The following is a 20,626-nucleotide window of genomic DNA, read 5'->3' as shown; positions in this document are numbered from 1 at the left end:
CAATATAACTTATTAATATAGTTCCATGCCTAAACGAGTATATCTGGCACTCAGCAGTGTGTTACTATGCCAACACAACTATACGGAATCCGACAGGGAGCTGGATGGCAGCTGAATAACCCAGAGAGGCAGCAGAGTTTGCTCACATCCTTCTTCATGCAGTTCGGCACGTTCCTACTTTTTAAAAAAGCTTTTCTACCAGCATGAAAGTTTTTTCATAAAAGCACAGACTTCAGGCTGAGTAGATAAAGTTAATTCCATTATTTCCTCATCCTGACTTTATATTCTTCTACCACAAACTACAGCATACAAAATGGAGTAAAGGAGAATATGAACTAATTGTCCACCGTAATTACTTTGGTACGCTGCCCTATGTACTTACTATTTATGTAAAAATTTAATGGAAGAATGAGTGCCAGACTTGGCAGTTCCTTAAAGGAAAAAGATTTGAATAATGACTCTTTCACAGAGGAACTGATTAGGGAGCCCATGACAGAAGATATAATCCTTGACTTGGTCCTGAATAATACACAGGACCTATTCCAAATGCTACAGTTGAAGAGCACTATAGTGTACTCAAATTCAACACACTTGCAGAAACGTCAAAAGCCAAAAAAAGCCCTTATTTCTTGAGACCAAGAAAAGTTCTTAAGCAAAAATCATGAAATACATAAAAAAAAAAAAGAAGCAACAAAATAAAATAAAATCATTACACACAGCTGAGAGACTGTTAAGGGATATCACACCGGAAGCACAGAACAAATGTATCGTACTTACTGAGAAAGATGTTAGAAAGAGGGAGAACTTGAAAAATCAAAGCCAGCCTGGCTCAGTGGCAGGATAAAGAAAGTTATCACAAGCCATTTTTAAACAAAATTCATGATCAAAAAACCCTAAATTGATAGGATCATAAACTCCGAAAGGCGAAAAGCGTATGCACAGGCCAAGAAGAGTGTGAAGGCTAGCAAGGAAAAGGTACCATAAATAAAATTCCTCAAATACATCAAGAGCAGAAAGCCTGCCAGAAATTCTGTAGGATCAACAGGTGACTAGGCTGTAAAAGGAGCTTTCAGAGGAGGTAAGACAGCAACAGAAAAGCTAAATGAACTCTTTGCATCTGGGTCCATCATGGTGGATGAACAGACCATCCATTATGGAGAGATTCCACCACCAGAATCTCTTCATCACAGGGCATCTCATGGGAAGATTTCTTAGGTCTTGATGCATACAGAAGAGATTTTCATACAAATAGGCAGAAGAACTGAGCAATTATATACAAGTAAGCTTGACATCTGTATTAGTCAGATTAGCAGAAATTACAAAGAACAGAATTAGTTTACGTGTAGATAAATACAAGAGTTTAAAGGAAGACTCAAAGACTTTGAAAGAAGTCCTAATTCATAAACCAGACCATAAACATGCCAGAGGACAGGATTACAACTGAAAATACCCTTTGAAAGGGAGAGATGGCTCAGAAACAACAGGACGCAGCTTCAATAACAGCCAAATGCCAAGTCCTCTCCAGACCTATACCTTATAATCTCTATACTGCTACCATTTAGGAAGTACAGGTTAATTTGAGGAAGTATACTTGTCAATGAATAAAACTTCATTGGAGTCACAAAAAAAAAAAAGCTCCAGAATTGCCAAAAGAATGCCACTTATTTGTGCAATTACCTAATACATCCCCACCCTTTCCTAACTTGAAAATTTTCCTTGAAATTATCCAGAAATCTTGCATAAATATCACTGCATATGCATAGACAGATGCTACAGAACACCCACACTTCTGCCTGAAAAGTCCTTAGCAGAGCTACCAACCAGGCATGTTATCATCTCCAAACTCAAACACCATCTTTGGAAAACATCTCATTCATGTTTGTACAACAAGCTGTTCCTGGGTGGCTTGTGAAATCCAAGAATGAGCAGTGACAGTAAGAAAATCATGTTCGCGTTAACATGTGTTAACATAAAAGTTTATATAAATCTGTCACTTTATAGAGTCTGATGTAACATACATCTGAAATTGACGAATTCAAAAATTGTTGGTGGAAATGACAGGCACAAAGGGGAAAAAAAAAAGCGCCCTGCAGAAAACAATTGTGACAATCCAGTTCTTTCGCTACTTACTTTTCTAATGTTCTGGTATCTCCTGTGTACTCTGGAAGATCATTTAAGTCTTGAGGTAAAGCAGAAATCTGTTCTGTACTTATTTTTAATGCGTGACCATCCTTTCCTATCACTTCAAGTCCTGTCAGTCCGAGGTAATGAGAGTCTCCCCAGGTCATGGTAAAATTCAGTTGCAGGCCTATACAAAAGAATACACATATAATATACCTATATATATACTTACTAATTTGAAGAAAGGAGCCAATATAAGCATAAGTATCTTCTCTAAATCTGCGTTAGACCTCTTCATCCTGTTCACTTGTAACTATACAAACCCTGATCCAGCACCTTATCAAGCGTCTCACTACATAGACTGTAGACTGACAGTAATTCAACTATACGTTTAAGCAGTTACATGACAGATTTTGTGATTATGCAAAGACAGAGAAGACCTATTAGTCTGAAGTCTATCTATCATCTTTTGCCAGCCAAATGGCTACACAGACTCATATAAATCCAGTCTCTCATAAATCCTTAAATTGTTAGAGAACATCAACTCATAGTTAAACCAAAAATTGGTTTACTAATGACTTTAAGTTACTATCTTCACATTAGAACTGGACACACAGAAGTATTTTAATGGGACAGCGTTAGTGAAAAGCAGCAATTTTGATGAGCCTGCATCTCCAGAAAATAAATAGGAAAGAAAAATTGGGCAGACAACAGGTTGTACGTGTATCTTCAGATCCACCTGTTTCATGCCATCCTGAAAAAATATAAATAGCATATACAGATATAACAAGTAATATTCCAATCTGATGAGGTTCCATAAAAATCCATCACTGTAAATTAAAAATATCTTTCATTTCACACATTACAGAAGCCCAGAAATAATCAGGTTGGATAACATCTAAAGAAGCACCAGTAGTCACGATGCCCTGTAAAACAAACAAGCATTAAAGCTATTAAGCCACCCAGTTCAATTACCTATAAATAGCCGTAGCAATTTACACGAGACTAAGTCTTGATATACACATAAATTCACTTGGGTGTAAGATCTCTTTAGCATTTGCAAGGACATGAAGAAATAAATAGTTCTATTAGCTGACAAGTTTGGAGATATGGTTACCTTGATATTAGATGCTATTCCCAAGGCCATTGCTAAGACTAAACCTGCTTAGTGTACAAGCATGCCAGAGTTCTCCCGCAAAACCAGAGTATATTTTCAAACAAAAGGGAAAAGCTAGGGTGAAGCAGCTATCCACACAAGGTTTCATGGTTTAATATTCACATCACCATGCCAATGCCTTCATAGAATCTCAGAATGATGCAGGGTGGAAGGGACCTCTGGAGATCTCTAGTCTGACTCCAAGCTCAGAACAAGTCCATTAGATCAGGTCTACCAGGAGCTCATCCGGTGAAAGTCTGAATGTCTCCAAGGCTGGCAGATTTTAAAACCTCTCTCAACCCCCGTTCCAACATTTGACTGCCCTCAGGATGAAAAAGATTTCCTAATATCCAGCTGAAAGTTCTTGCCTTCTACCTTGTTGTTTCCGCTGCCTCTCAACCCACCCCTACGTGCATCCCCAAGAACAGCCTGGATCTGTCCTCTCTTGCCCTCCCGATAAGCACGAAGATTTCCCCTTCACCTTCTCTTCTCCAGAATGAACAAACCAACCCAGCTCTCTCATGCTTTCCTCACATGCCAGGTACTCCATCTGCCTGACCATTTTGGTCACCCTCCTCTAGTGGAGTCATACCAGGATGTCAATTTCCTTCCTGTCTTAGGGAGCTCCTTACCTAACACCATACTCCAAATACAGTCTCATGAGCGTCAAACACAGGGAAAGAATCCCATTCCTTGTCCTCCTAGTTGCACTCTGATTTTTACATCCCAGGAGGCAGCTGGCCACCTTTACTGCAAGGCTGCACTGCTGACTCTTGTTCAACTTGTGGTCTTACAAGGACTTCAGGCCTTTCAGTGCAACGCGGCTTTCCTAGAGAGCTGGCCCCCAGCCTTGCTGTGCCATGGGTTATTACGTCCGGAACACAGGTCTTTGCATTTGCCTTGAACTTCATGAGGTGGCATTAGGTATCATCATCAGGTTCTAATTTTTTCAGCCTGTTGAGGTCCTTGCCCTCCAGCATATCAGCCACTCTCCTCTGTTTGGTATCGTCCACAACCTTGCTGAGATTCTAATTTATCCCATCATCCAAGTTCTTTAAAAAAATACATTAATCAGAGTAGATAGCATTGATGCCTGATGAACATCTCTAGTAACTAGCTGCTAGCTGGACTTTGTACCAGTGATAATCACACTTTGAGGCACTATTTCTCCTTGACATTGTGACTGGCAGCAGGATGAAAGAGATGAAAACTACCTACAGCAGGGTCAAGGATACAAATCCTCAGTGACTCCATGCACAATTTATTACTGGGGTCCCAGATGAAAAAGGCAGTACTGATTCTAAGTTTTGCACAATTCCCAGTAATTTCCCAAAACAAGCAGCAGCAAGAGGACTCTTCACTTCAGGTCTAAGGGACCACCCCACAGCATACGGAGAACAAGGAACAATATACACAGGCAGGACGGGGTACGTAGAAATCATTTGCAAAAGTCAGCTCGTAGCTTGTAGTTGTTTTTTTGCTTTTGCGCAACATTATTTACAAAGACAGTCACTTGTAGCAATTAATGACATTTTTTTCCTGTATAAGACACTAAATTGGAGTTTCTTTTGGATTTCATAGGACATGGAAAGCCTCCCTTAAATGTAACTAGCTTTCTCCAGCTCTTTCCCTGCAAGAACTCATGGGAATCAGGACCTCTTTTTCTGGCAGAGACAAATTAGCCCATCAGCTGATGAACAATATCTTGTCAGTGCGGCAGACCGCACCTGCTGAGCTCTGAAGCACACCCTCACTATCTTTTTCACCCACTTTGAGAAATGGGAGGAGTGAAAGGCATCTTAAGTTCATAGAGAGGAACTGATCATAGACATGCTCATAGATAAAAGTTCATAGATGTAGAGATAGTTCATAGGTGACAGATCACAGATGGTAGTTATAGCTCACAGAGATATGGCCCAAGAACCCAATTTCTCTTGTGTTGGTCAAAGGACCAGGAACTGATACTGGAATTTCTGGGCCATCCAGAAGCTCTCTGGAAAATAACTTAAAGGCCCACAGAGAGCTGGTTTTGTGCAGGATAAAGAAATCTGGTACTTTAAGGACAGATGTAACATTCTGGTCTAGCTTTACTGTAGGGTTTCTATTATCAAACTGATCTGAGAAATTCAGTCCGTCTACATAAATACATGGGATTGGGAGAGGATTACTGGGTAATGGACACAGCTATTACAAATCCCATTCAGGGACTAGGCAAATGGCTAGTGTAATTTTTCTGAGATTAAAAGCCAACTGTTACGATATAACATTCTAAATGCCACAGCAAACAAAGCTTGTGCCTTAAATATTCAATTACTCTTCTTTATTCTGGACCTGACATCTGTCACAAAGTTCTGTACAGCTCTGACAAATCAGATCCTCCTTGATAACTAGTTAGGGGGAGGGTGGTTAAGCAAGAAGTAAATGTAAGAACTTACATTTCCCAGTAAATATTCCAGATTCCTTGGGTATACATTCAGAGAGAGGGTCTGGCTCTTGAACCTAAAAGGTAAACAGACAGGTGCAATGAACATGTATATCATGTATACATTACAGATATACTGTTTATATAGCGGGGTTTTTTTGGTGGTTTTTTTTTCTATTTCCTGTTTTTGTTTGGTTTCTTTTTTTCTTTTACATCCAGCCTTTTGTATATTAATCTCTCCTTTGCCTCACCACCCAGGCTGTCCTGCAAAAACATGCCCCAAAACAAAGAAGATCATATGGGCCGTTAGAAATTCAAGACTATTAGGGTGGGGTTTTTTGTTAGCGCATAAACGAGCATTAAATGGGAGGCTCCCTAATGTGGGCCACATATTCTCAAAGAGGTTGAAATTCTTAAGTTACTCTTACTTACCTGCAGACTGCCATTAGCTAATGATAACATGCTGTATTTGCAGCATGTTGCAAATGTGTTGCAGAGACAAGAAGTCTGGAAGGAAGTTAAGAGCTCAGAGAGTGCCACCACAATTTCTTCTCAAGAATCAAGGGGCAGAACAAACGAGCCAACTCGTCCAAAAGTTTGCATTTCTTCTTTGACAACACTAATTAATGATAGCCTATGCTATTCAACGTGGCAAATGAGAAAGTGAATAAACAGGTGATGAAACTTGCTGTATCTAATAAATTAGATACAATTGGGGTAGTAAAGACAAAGGACAACTGCAAAGGGTTGTAGATGGATGTCATTTCATTGAGTGAGCGTGACAAAATGGCTAATTATGTTCGCTGTAGGTAAATGTAAATATGCTACACATGAAGAAAATGATCCTAACTTTATACATACAGTACTTGGCTCCAACCAAAATAATAGCAGATTAGAATGAAATCGTGACATTATTACAAGTGGTTCTACAAAAACATCAGCTCAATCCTCATTAGTAGTCAAAAAGCCAAATAGGAAATTACAAGTACAGACTCATTCTATATAGTTTCATTCATCATTACACTTCCTGCCATCCAGAATACATCAAATGGACCTATATTGCTCCTAAAAAAAAAAAAAAAAAAGGCTTGTCAACACTTTTCTCTTCTCCTACTGTTCTATTAGACCTCTGCAGCATACCACCTGACATCCTGGATCTTCTATGTGTGTGTTCCCAGACTGCAATATACTTCATGTAGTAGCAAATGTCCTTCTGGTAATTAAGTAGGTGAAACTGAACAAGAACTGTGCACTGAAATAAACACCCACAGATAGTCTCAGAAGGTGGAAAAAACCCACCTCATATTGGGGGTACCTTTCTCACAAAACAGTGACTGTCTCTTTGATGTCTGATGCCTTTTCCACAGAACAACTTTAAAAGACCAGATTGGGAATTAAAATTTGTAACTCTACAGAGTATCAAAACTCTTAGATGCAATAAAGCTACCGGTTTCATAGAATGCAGAATAATGCCCTCCCTTGCAGGCTATAAGCCATCTGTGCCAAGTGACCTTATCACCCCTTTTCTCCCTCTCCTTCCCTTCTTGGCTACTCAGATCCCTTCATTCCACTGGTGCCCACTATCTTTTCTTTCAGATATTGTTTAACTTTCTATTTGAACTACTTCTGCTCGTGAACATCATCCTACCTGTATTCTTAGATCCTTATGGCTAGAACAAAATACCAGGAGTTATTGGAAAAGCAATAAAAAGCGGAAAGTATTACCATGCTCCTATGCCTGACCATACTGTATAGCACCTTCCACATGAGGAATAACTCAAGTAGGACTACCCATTCTGGAAAAGAGGATTTAGAAGAGATTGTAACACAGGAGCATAAGTCTCTTGAAGAAGGGAATAGGAAATAATTGTTTAGTTTCTTCCAACACAAAAGCTAGGGGACATTAAATGAACCTAGAGACAAAAAGAAAGAGATTCTTTGTGCTATGCAAGTTAAGGTGAGAAACTTACGTCTAAGCGTTGTATGGTGTAAAAGTGTACAAGGGTTCAAAAAGCTAGTGAATGAATTAACACAACAAAAAAAACATAACCTTTGTGTTTATCATCCTGCTAAGTCAAAAAGTCCTTGTGAGACAAATTTCTAGGGGCTGGATGAGCGTTTCAGAGAAACACCACTGCGTGTTTGCTTTATTCTTACGTTCTCCCTAGGCATCCACTATTGGCCACGGTCAGAGTTGGGTCAAGGGCGCTAGTTACAGGTCTGACCTGCTATAAAAGTTGAGGATTACTGAATTTATGTGAAAGACAGATGACCGTGGATAATACTGACAAGAAAGCAAGATGCTTTCGTAAGAGCTTTTGAAAAGTTCTGTAGTCAGTGCAGTAAAACACCGTTTCATCCACTGAACATGCTCCAGGAAAAAAGGGTGAATGATCAACAGGTAGAGACTGTTTAAACCCAACACTAGTCTGAATGACAACGTTATGCTGGGGAAGACAAGTCATCTAGTAGATCTGTATCATTCTGATAGTATAAGCATCCATCAACAAAATCTTGATGGTACCAGCAAATAAAGAATGACAGGGAGATCAATGGCTCAGTCACAAGAGCTGCTGTTACTCCGTTGCTGATACAGCACGTTTCAGTTAGAAAAGCAGTATGAAGAGCATCACAGCTGAACAGCAAAATAAAAGGCACAGGCTCTGAGAAAGGAGCTTCTGCAATGGAAGAGGTCCTGGTGAATGCTCACAATAAACAAGCAGTCAAGAAAAGAAAGGTGAACTGTTCCAGCGTTAACTAGCACTGGTTACAGTCAGTGACTCAATCTTAACAGCAAGATCAAATTCTAGTGTCATGACATTGCCTTTTGTCTTATAAGCCACCAAGAGAGGACGACAAGACAAGACAGGAAGGCTTGACAACAGCACAAGGCTCGTTAGGAACCATACAGCACTGGGAGCCCTTTAGCTGAACCAGCTGGAACTTGGATTGATTCAGTTTGGACCTCCTCACAGACTTAGCATTGAGTGTCCCCTAGAAAAAGATAACCTCATTGAAACAACAGCAGGTGCTCATGAACATTCTAAGGTAGAAGATCTGATGGAAATCAGATCAAAGACTGCCCCACACCACCTTGAACAGAAAATCTTGCAGGATCTTTACTTAGACACTGGACTGTTAGGCTGGAATGGTACGAGGCAAGACTCCAGTGCTTGAAAATACAGCCTTCCTCCAAGTAGTAAAATACCTACTGTATGGAATAGTAAAGGGGCATTTTTATGCTGCAAAATGTACACAGACCTGTGGAGATGCTAGTCAAGAAAGGAAAGAGGAAAAAATAAAGGGAGGGTTGAGAGGGGGAGATCCTTCTCACCTAACATAAGTAATTCATGGGGGAAGAAACAAGCAAGGGTATACCCTCTGTGGAAAATATGGAAAAAATCTTTGTTTTGGAGTGACAGGGAGCACAGCTACTCATTAAATTAATAAATCTATGGTAAAAATCATCGACAGTGGCATAAACCTTCAGGATTCAGGAGTGTCTGAATCAAGAACTCCCTCTAATCTCTGTCCAAGTAAGTAAAGAAAAAAAAAAATGTATAAACAATCCCAGTATAGTCTTCCTTGTAGTCTTAGTAATTAATCAGGGGAACCACAATTTGGAGGACCTTTGGGGCTTAAAAAAAAAAAAAAGTCACAGATTATTGAGCTGGTGAAAAAAAAAAATTAAATCTTCAAAATAGACAGACAGCTGTATTAGTTCTTCTGCAGAGCTTTACTCCGTCATGGAAATCAGCATCTACTACTTCCATGTCATGTTTCAGAAAGATATTTATAGAGAGTTCCGAACATAGAGGCTCCTACCTGTTGATCCTGTGTTCTTAACCCCGCTTGTGTAAAAGGTCGTTCATCTCCCTCCCTATCAGCAGTTGTTGGCCTCTTCAGCTCTTCCTCGTATCTCAAGGAGTCGGCATTTTCTATTTCTCCATCATATGTCTCATCGTAGCAGTATATAGCTTCAAGAATATCATCATCGGTAGTGAACAATATAGTATCCCCAAAGTGCTCTGGAGCTGAAGACAACATACAGAATTAAATGGAGAAACCATACAAAGGAATGTATAGAGAAAGTGATTAAAAATATTTTCAGTCCTTCTTTACATTTAATTTGCAGTACTGTTTAAAGATAATATATGGTAAATTGATACTGACTACTGATATAATTAGTGTGTTAATTCTCAAACTTATACTGCACAGCAGAAAAACTGAGAGAAGTCAGTCAAATTTCAAATACATATAAAAGAAAATGCAAAAAAAGCTTCTCCATCACATTCTCCACAAGACTGTATCTGTGAAAAGAATTAAAAATCTGCAACTTTTTAATGTCTAGTGACTATCTGATCCTACTGAAATATGATCTTGTTACTAAAACATCATTAAGAATAGAGATTAGCTCTATTTGCTACTAAAATTCACAATACTATTGAAGAATGCACTAGTGGATTTTGCATTATGTTATGAAATTCAAAGGACTAAATACTATAATAAAGTGCCAACTTGCTTTGAAGGGGAAAGTGATAACAAACAAGCTAAATGTACTTGTTTGCATTGTAGTGTTGTTTCCACAAAGGAAATAAGAAATGATAGCATACCTCCAGACAAGGTTCCTGAAGCCTTCGCAATTTCTCCTTTAAAGATGCACTGTTCATCTAACACCATTATAATGTCTTTCACACCTCTGAAAGAGTGTATGCGAGATTTATTATAATTCCAAATCCTAATCATAGCTACTTGACAGGCATTCGCAAAGTCAATAAAGATAAAGTGAGGTTTTCCAGGGGTAAATGGTGCTAGCCAGAGATGCATATCATCCTGCGTCCGATTTACCCCATCAATTAGGTTGGTTATTATTCTGGGATCGTTGCCATAAGCTGGTAATATATTTATATCAGGTGGTTCAGCTGTTATTTTTGAAATCTGAACAGGCTCTCCTTTAGAACTGAAAACTTCAATTCCATTAAGACCAACATAATGTCTGTCTCCCCATGTTGTTTGGATGTCTATCACTAAGTGCTGCCCATAAGGTAAAACAGGAATTTTAAAATCATTTCCATCATGTGCCTCCACGTAATTTTCTTCTTCTTGCCTTTTTGGTAGTGTTTGTAGTGCCTCTTTTCTCATTTGCTGATATTCTCCAGGCCGGTTGATTTTCTGTTGATGCAGAAACTCATCAAAGATATCCCCTTGAAAATCCATGTTAGAGATTCGGCCACGATGGGAATAATTAAACTTTACCAAGGATTTCCACGACTCCTGCAGAGTGTCTTCTTGTTCACTGTGACACTTTGCTCTAGAGGTTGCTATGTCCTTGACAGAAAAGTCTTCATCTGAAAACAACATAACATCCACATTTAATACATAAAAAGGACTGGAAGCAAACCACAACAAGGACTTTCCAGAATTATGCTGGTCATATTCGTGTTCCCTTACTGTGAAATTCTGTTATACTAGCACTTTTATATTGCCTCTCTATTATGCGGGCTACATGTCCCAATTTCCCTTCCCCATTCAGACACAACAAAAACAATCACTTAAATACTGAAGAGCAGAGCACATGCCAAGATACAAAAACACAACTAAGTTTGAGACAGCGAATTCTTGACTCAACACTTAGAGAAATTGGGATTTTGCCCAGCGATACTTATTGTGTGGCTGTCACAATAGTTTAAATTGTCTGTCTGCATTTCTGCAGAAGATCTTTCATACAGTTGGAAATGGCTGAGCTGGTTAAGTTTCTAAAGCATTACAGAGAAAAGCTACTGCTTCCTCTCAAAATCAGCCACGTGTATTTACAGAAAAGCGATGAGAAAAGAAGGAGGTTCAGGATACAAGAAGGATGAGGCAAGCGTTGCATTCTACACAGGTAACATCCAAACATTTTTCTCGCATTTCCGCAAGTGTGAGATGTAGAAGGGGGATAACGACAAAGTATCTAATGGGATAGAGGGGCACAGGGGGGCAAAGCCTGCTCTCCTGTGACTGCACTGAGGAGCTGCTTCATTTCCATCTCAAAACAATTAACAGCAGATAATAACAAAGATTTTCAATAAAGCTGTCACTTATGTATTTTCTTCAAATAAATGAAGAAAAGCAAGCAGAGTGCTAAACAATTACAGGCCCAGGGGCTAGATTCTACTTCTGTACAACGGCCTTGAGTGGATACTAAAACACATGGTTCTCAAGAATAAATGCCAATTGTAGTAAAATGCAAAATAATGTTTTCCCAAAAGACTGCTCAAGACTAACTTTTAACTTTGTTTTTTGGAAACACTGGGAAAGAGGCAATGTTCCTAATTTATCTATGGCCAATAATCATTTACGCCGGGGACAAGCGAGATAAAAAGAAGAATTTTAAAGCAGATGGGAAACTACCCGGAAGAGGGTTTTTCTTCCAGAATGAAAGACTGGAGACCAACCCGGCCACTCCTCCCCACCCCACAAGGGAAACACGGAGAGGATGCAAAGGCACCTATTTCAGAGAACATCAGTCATTTGGAAGTCACTTTCTTGTTCAAACCATTGTCCATATGGATAATCATGGGGTGGGTGATCCCAAATAGTCCTTCACAGAGCCTCAGAATTTACTTGAAGACAATACTTTATATATATTTACCACTTTAAAATGTCAAAGCTTGAAAATTTCAGGATGAGCATGAACAAAAGGGTATTTGACATCGGCTTTCCTTGTTTTGGAGGTGTTTTTTTTTTTTTTTTTTTTTTAATGTGAAGTACTTCAAGCAGTACAGAGATTACAACTCTGAAGCACTTCTACAGCAGCTCAAGAGGAGGGATTTCACTGTGAGGTTAACAGGTTTGTTAGCTACGTTAAGGAGTGACAACAGGAGAAGTGGAGCTCTGAAAGAGCCGAGAATAGGCCAAAAGCAGAGGTCAACAGCTGCAAGCTTACAGGGTTTGGCTTTTTTTTTTTAAATCTAAAATTTATTATTTTTATTGGAACCATGTGAACAATAAACTCTGCATGTAGATAAAGTGTATCCCACTTTTAGATGTTACAGATGCATTCCCAGCCTTCTGCATGTCCAAGAGGATTGTATGATGGACGCCATCCCAGAGTCCAGAAATAATGACACCTCAAACATGCATCTCCCCTGCGGGTTTAGGAGCGGTGTCTTGAATCACCAAGTCCCTTGTCTGACTTCTGATGGCAACACACCCCATACAATTCCTCTCAAAACTTTAGTAAATGGCACTTTGGGGCAACACTAGCTTGAAAAAAAACCCACCTTTCTTCTCCCTCTGTTGTGTTAATCTCATTTTTACTCCCTGCAGTTATAAATAGCAACCATATTTCCATGCTGCAATCACGTTTCATTTCCCAAATCATTCTAAAAGCTCTCTGCTGTATCTGTTCCGCTTTGTAATCAGCTTTCCTGAAAGTGGATGATCAGAACCGCAGTTTTCCAACTGATGTCTCACGAGTGCCTGTGTTGAGATATTAACATTTCCCTAACGAACTGAAATGCCTCTGCTGATACATCCTCGGAGTGCATTGCTGTAATCACGCCTGCGTCACACCAGCATTTCATAGTTAATCTGTTAGCAACTACTCAACTAAGATCCTTCTCTTCCTCGGTCATTTGCAATTGATGATTACTCAGCTTACAACTTAATTTTTTGTTATTAGTCCCCAAATGACCCTGCAAGCAGTACTACTGAATTGCATTCCATCGCTATTACTTCAGTCCTCAAGTTCATCTTTCCGTGCAGTTCTTTAATCTTAACTCATAATATCCCAAATTATATGCTATTTGCCAATCTTATCAGTACACTTCCATCTTTTCCTTTGCACATTAAATCAGTTATCAAAGAAAAATTGTATGTTTTTATAGCAACATTAACTCGAGCCAAGTATGCACGTATGTGCCATTTCTAATTTCCGTTGTTCTCGTTATTCTTGATTTAGTGACCAAAGGCGTGCTGTGACATTGTGTATGGGCTTGTGCAGCCTCCCCTTTGTCACATACCGCTACTGGGAAACTGCTGTTCCCCTAGCCCCGTACCAATTAAAATTCCCCACTTTTTGGGAAACACTTAAAACTGTTTCCCTGTTGTTAATGCTCACTCAGCTCCACTTTGAAGATGGCTTTAGCCCGCACAGTACAGTACAGAGAAAAGCAAAGCGGCTGGATGGCATACAATTTTCCCAAGGACAAACATATATTGGGAGTTTCAAGCACCAGATGACAAAACCTGCTCTGAGCAAAATTAGAAGACATTATAGTTAGAATCATGATAACCCTCATCTTACAGTTTACATTAAAACTCCTAAATTGTTACCATTTTTACAACTGAACAGAAATTACTAAGGTGGGATTTATTTACAGTTTCCATAATGTTGACAAGTTTTTAATCTAACAGAGATAGTGTAAAATGTGTGAAACAGTAAATGGGCTGTGGTGAGTGGGTGGGTGAAGGGAAGATGGCAGTTATTCCAACTACTTTTCGTACTTTTTTCTTCTTTGAGGTATAATTTCGAATATACTTATAAAATTGCTGTTTTCTCCGCAGAGGGGGAGAGAAGGAAAAATTCAGACCTTCCAAGTTTAGAAAGAAGCATTTTCCTCACCTGTGTCCAGAAAAATCAGGCAGCACCTGCTGTAGAATTTGAACTGGCTTTCCTGCATTTAGGCATATTTCCTGCCCCTTATGACCGTCACTTTAATGTAAACACCACACCCAAATACGATGTACAGCAAGCTACACTTTCATGTAAATTATTCTGATGCTAAATCACTCCCAAAATTGCAATTTGTATTTTTGTAACCCCTTCTTCCAACCCTCTGGGCCCTGTTGTCCTTATTCTGGCAGGCTCTCTTCATTTGAGACAAGTCATTGAATGATGAAGAATCACAGAATGCCAAAGAAGGGTATGAAGGGTCCAAAACAAGAGTCAGAGTGATATATGGCTTGAAAATGAAAAGGGGAGATTAAAAATATAGCCTCAGCAATGGAAATCCAAAAAAAGTTGGTTAAAAGCGAGACAAAGTAGATCATCTGGGTAAGAAATTGTATTCTTGTGTTATTTACAGCTGTTAAGCATAAAAATATTACCCCACGCCCAGAAAATTTCTTAGCCCTAGATTGCCAGAGGCTGGGAGAGCGCAGGAGCCTCAGAACTTGCCCAGTTCTCATAGTCTTCCCTGGGGACACACTGCTGGCTATGGCCAGAGGCAGAACACAACCACACAAATCTGGATCCTCCACCTCCAATAGGATCCAGGAGAACTAAAAAAAGGTTTGGAGAAGGATGACGAGGATAATCAAAAGCATGGAGCACATAACAGCTCAATTTACTAGAAAACTTCATAAATAAGCAGAGATGTCCGAGGGAGATGTTTGAAAGAGGTATATGTCATAAGCAGAGAAGGGAAAATAAGGGCAGTTTTCCATTTGCTCTGAATAAATATATTCAGTATATATTCTCACTGAGAAAGACATGAACCTACTACACAAATAAACTCTGTAAATTTACTCGCTACCTTGAGGTCACACCCTTCTTTATCTTTTTGCAGATTTTCATTGATATTAGCAAACATTTGCTGTCTGCAGGACTGTTAATTTTTAGAATATGTATTACTGAAATTTAGTCTTCAATTTTTTCCAAATAAATTTAAAAACACTAACTCAGAATGTACGTTTTTCAGAAAAAGAGCATTTCACATCAGTTGTAGGACAAGGAGAGAGACTCTGAGCATTGTTGCAGTGTGAAGCAGAAAAACTGAATACTGCAAATAGTAAAATCTCCCTGTCTATACCTCCAGAAGTCTCAAGAGATCCCTTCCCCCCAAATGATTCTGCGCATCTGCAAAATGGAGAACATTTCAGCAGTTGCTATTGTGAGCTCTTACCTTTGAGACCAGAATCATCTTCTCCAAGATTTATAGTGTTTAATCCTGCCTTTTTTACGCATCTGACACTCCTCCTTCCGCTTGTAGGGTACTGTAAACTGCAGCAATTTTTGTCAGAAAGTTGCTCTGAAATGTCAAAGCCCATATCACCATCCTTTCTGGTTAGCAACTGTGATCTCTCCTCCCCATTTGCATTTCTACTACTGGATCTTCCCAGTTCATTTCTCTGACATTTGACACCCTCATTAGTCAGATCTGAAAAGTTTTTCATGATTCCATCAGACTGTGTTTGAAATCTCAAGCCTAAAGAATGTTCTGTAGCAAGCCAGGGAGGCTTCCGCTTACTGGAAGTAACTTCATTAGTCTCTGCTACTTGGGAAGATGACTGTAACCAAGAAGGAATTGCACCTGTAGAATCAGACAATTTTCTTCCTGTCAGCTTTTCCATTTGCTCGCTCAAAATAAGTTCATCGTCAGATTGAACATGCTCTGTGACTGCCTGTACTGTTGCATTCTCTTTGGCATCTTTTATACCAATCTGAGATGGTAACACTTTTGGATCATCCTCTAACTCAGACACGTTTTTCTTTGTAAAGCTGACTGAGTTCATCTTATGCTCAAGAAGATTTTCTTCTGGCAGAGATTTCCAGTTTGGTGAAGTACCATTTGACTGTAAGCATTTAAAATGTAGGTCTGCTTTCTTCTCTGTGACTGCAGGTGCATTTACTTCTTTCCTTTCATTTGACGAATATGCAGAGGTATCTTGCTTGTGATCTGTAAGGTCGATTGTAGTGCTACGGTCAACGAGGGGATCTCCAGAGGCTCTCTCTAATTCGCCATCAAATACAAGGTTCTCATCAACATATAACTTCACCTTCTTTGCTCCAACGTTAAGGTCCTACAAAAATGAAAGCATTAAGATTTCATTTAAACTGTTCAAGTATTAGATATCACTGTTCTGGAACTCTGACATTTGAACACTTAATCAATAAACAGATGAAAATTATTAGACCCCCGTACCAGTAACATGCTTTGACTACTTTTTATAAAAAGCTCAAAAACCAAAAAATACTGTGGAATAGTTAAGGCTTTATTTAAGAGGACTAAAAAACCTGGTAGAAACTGCTATGAACCAGTCTGGCTGACAAGGCTTAAATATTTAGAAAAGCTTGAGTAAAGAAGCCTAGATTAAGTATAATTACATTTGATCAGGATATAAATTACAGAGGCACATTTTACTTCAGCATCTTTAAGATTCACCACTTTCATGACATGTTCCACAGCGAACAATGACCCAGATCAAAGCCGCTAGAGTTAAAAAGAGTTATAAAGAATTATAGAAATACAGGGCTGTAAAGGACAGAAGAAAAATCATCTGGTCCATCTCTTTCCACCGAAGAAAGTAAAATATCCTATACCATTGTGAAGAAAACTGGTTTTAACAATTTTCAAGTGATCTGTCTTGATGGCTTATTCCACCACTTAATTAGCCTTTTAAATAGAAGGCCTTTATCTCAGACACAGCTCTGTCACTCACAACTTTATCTCTATGTTCTCCCTTTCTGTGGTACCCACTGAAACCTGTTTTTTTCATTCCATTGAAGTCAGAACTAATGTTCTTTCTATGTTCTTTATCATTTCCATCTAACTTTTCTACCCTCTTGACAAAAAGGCTGGTATCTCCAATGAAAATACAGAAGATGAGACAAAATCCTGTCTGCCCTCGAAATTTCAGTAACCTGTCCATCACGTGGAGTCTTTAAAGACACTCTGTTCTTTCCTTATTTTCACAGAAACTGAGAAGCTTTTCATGAAAAGTACGAAGTTTCAGTTTCATCCCTCTTGCTTATCTCCTGGATGTCAGTTCTCCTTGAATACTGATTTAAATTTTCCTCCGCTCCTAGCCTAAACCAGTTACTCCGTCACCTTCAAGTACAAGTGTCTCCGGTTCTTCACTCCTGCATGCACTCTTTACAGCTTACAAGTCTTTATAATTCCATTCTACTGCTTTTCAAATAATAACATGTATGAGGCAAAAAACGTAACATAGACCTACAACAGAAGATGCGGGCTAGAATTGAGGGAGGGGAGTAGGTGTAGGAATGCGAGACACATTCCTGATAGAAAAAGATAACCTTCACTAGCTTCTCAGAGAACAGCTGTAAACCCAGTTTAATTGGCCATTATGTCATGGCTGCCTGTGTTACTCCTAGAGTATCATAAAGCATTATATGTCTGTACTGATGCATTTGGCCGTAAAACATGAGATTTTTTTCCCCTTGAACAAGGACACTGCTAGATTAAGCTAACTGGGGATCAAAACACTTTAATAATTATATATATTAAAAACTAACTACATGGCTTTTGCCTGAAGTTATGATGGGGAAGACCCAAGTCTTGCTCAAGAAGAGCAAGGATGCCCAAGTAATGTTACTTTTTGAATCTTGGTATGTCTGGACTGTTAATGTCTCCCTTAAATGCTAGAGACAGTGGCTATTCACAGTTGAATTTGGGAAAACGGCAACATTTCTACAGAATATCCTAGCCTTTACTACAGTTATGAATACTCAAACCTTAGTTCTGTGTTTTTACCTGGGAACAGATATAAACTGCATGAAACCACAGAAATATACACATGTATATTTTAAAAAGTATTTCTCAATTTCATCTTTTTAAATCAAAATCGCCAACCTCTTAAGAACAAAATGTTTTTAAATGAATCCCACTCCACCCACCAGTATTGGAGGAGGACAAGGTAGACTGAGAAAACATTACAGAGTGAGATGGTGAAACTTGTTCTCCCTGAAAGAAAAAATGGTCAGTCACTTCAAAATTATTATTCCAGTCAGTGGGAAATTACTTCCTTTCTCTGAAGTTTTGGAGCGTCTGGGATAGGTATCATAGGAAGGCTCACCCAAAAGTGGTACCTGGACTGTATCAATATGAACCAAGCAAAGCTACAGATATTTCTAAGACAATAGCGACAGAGTGAACTGGGGCAGGCATTAATAACAGCTGATAGCACAGAAGAACCATCTATTCACAAAGAACCAGTAAAGGAGCTAATGAAAATCTATTGCACTAAAATTCTAAGCAGACTGAGGCTCAGGCAGGAAAAATATGAGAGATATCAGGGACTCCAAAACCAAACATGTGCAGACACAAGACTAAGAACTTCAGGAAGAATTTTTTCACTCTGAGGGTGCTGAGCCCTTGGCCCAGGTTGCCCAGAGAAGCTGTGGCTGCCCCATCCCTGGAGGGGTTCAAGGCCAGGTCGGACGAGGCTTGGAGCAACCTGGTCTGGTGGGACGTGTCCCTGCCCAGGGCAGAAGGGTGGAACGAGGTGATCTATAAAGTTCCTTCCAACCCAAACCATTCTATGATCTATGAACTGCTCTTTTTCATTCCCTCCCACCCTGCTTCTGAACTTCCAGTTGCTTAGCAATCAGATGTGGTGGGAAAGATCAACAGAATGGTTAGCTTCTCCTAGCACCACTGCTTAACTCTCCTCTAGGAGGAGGATGAAGAAATGCCTTCCTCATGAGTAATTCCATCAAGAAGCCACTCTGTAGACAAACACTCAATACCTCACCCAAGGCAGGTTTTTTTCCTCCCAGAGGAGTAATTAGAATAGCACAATCTCTCAGAGCAAGCATGTAGGTATAATCAACCTCAGAGAAAAAAAAATGAAACATTTTGGGAAAAAGTTCTATGGTTTCTCTTGATGTTCCTTCCCAGCTTGGCTCTTCAGCCCTCCTAGAGTACCTGCCGGGATAGTGCCTTCCAATAATGAAACAGGAATGGTATTTCTGGCCATTTCAGTGACATTTGTGCACAAAGGAAAAAGCTTAAAACCAGAGGCACTTTTCTGCAAATTACACCCGGACAGAGTAATTGAAGTTGCCTCTGCCTGACTTCTCACAGAAGAGTGAAAAAGAAGGAACAACAGAAAAGAAGTCAAGAACTAAAAGAACCAAATTCTTCTATAAACCTAAATCTGCTGGAAAAAAGCTGCTGCACCCTTACAGATAATGTACCCCAGTGGTAGTCCCGCACTGAAAAACATCTCCAACTCAAAAGAGTGGACATGAATATACACACAGGAGGAACACGCATATGGGACATCACTCAAAGGAGAAAATGATCCAGTTGGAGGGCAACTAAGACATTAATGCTTTTAGAGTATTAAATCCATTCACAGATTTATGAAGACATACAAGACTGGATCTTATGAAAAGAGTTCTAATAGCATCAAGTAACGATGCAATTTCAAGGCTGTAGCAATTATTTACAAAATGCCTGAATATTTCAGACGGACTTGAAAAGAACTGGGTGCCCTCACGTATACTTTATCTGTTCTTGCAGACCAAAACCGACCTCCTTTTTCGCAGAGCTCATCTGAAATAAATAAAGCCAAGATGAAGCGTTCTCTGAGACCTTCCTTGTAATACACTGACTCAAGGAATCTATGACAATGATGTAATCTGACTTTTATAGCTTCCTTCAGACATATTTTCTCTACTTCCAGACTCGAGTTCTAAAACCTGAACGTTTTCAACAATCCAGAAGTATTTGCCTGAATTCATTTTTTTGGTCTGGTTTTTGAAGAAGTACTAGGGCATCTCTCACTTACGTGGTTTTTGAGGGAAGGAAGGAGGTTAGAATGATTACCAAAAAACAACACTACAAACTAGCTCTGAATTTATGCTACAACAAAATTGTTAGCGAATTGTATTTTGGGGTTTTATACTTCTCCGACAAAACTTCTTTGTGACAAATTACAGAATTAGGCAGAACTGCTTTGTATTATTCTTTCATCTTAAGGATAATGAGACATTTCTTTAGTCAGCGTAGATGGCTGCACTGCCACCTAAATCCATGGGATTACACTCCTAATGGATTTTACAGCTTGTCTCACAGTGGTTTATTAAAAAACTAGTGCCTTGAAACACAGAAATACATTTATGTGTATTTCCTGCATTATATTCAATAGACTTGGTAACAAATCATACTATTACCTCCAAAACCAGCAGTCCC

At 39.2% G+C, this 20,626-nt stretch overlaps 1 protein-coding gene across 3 annotated transcripts in view; it reads right to left on the bottom strand.

Moving 5' to 3' along the window:
- The window catches only part of KATNIP (katanin interacting protein), a 54,980-nt gene that overhangs the window by 12,010 nt on the left and 22,344 nt on the right, over nucleotides 1-20,626 (bottom strand). For all 3 annotated transcript variants that reach the window (XM_063345219.1, XM_063345221.1, XM_063345220.1), the window contains exons 13-17: nucleotides 15,590-16,487; nucleotides 10,313-11,047; nucleotides 9,525-9,733; nucleotides 5,713-5,776; nucleotides 2,131-2,308 (exon numbers count right to left, since the gene is read on the bottom strand). In XM_063345219.1, coding sequence (XP_063201289.1) covers nucleotides 2,131-2,308; nucleotides 5,713-5,776; nucleotides 9,525-9,733; nucleotides 10,313-11,047; nucleotides 15,590-16,487 — 2,084 coding nt within the window. The remainder of the gene's footprint in view (nucleotides 1-2,130; nucleotides 2,309-5,712; nucleotides 5,777-9,524; nucleotides 9,734-10,312; nucleotides 11,048-15,589; nucleotides 16,488-20,626) is intronic.

Source organism: Chroicocephalus ridibundus, chromosome 8, assembly GCF_963924245.1.
Source record: "Chroicocephalus ridibundus chromosome 8, bChrRid1.1, whole genome shotgun sequence".
NCBI classification, from domain to species: Eukaryota; Metazoa; Chordata; class Aves; order Charadriiformes; family Laridae; genus Chroicocephalus; species Chroicocephalus ridibundus.
Note: the sequence above shows the minus strand (reverse complement) of the source record. Positions and strands in the feature narration are given on the sequence as shown.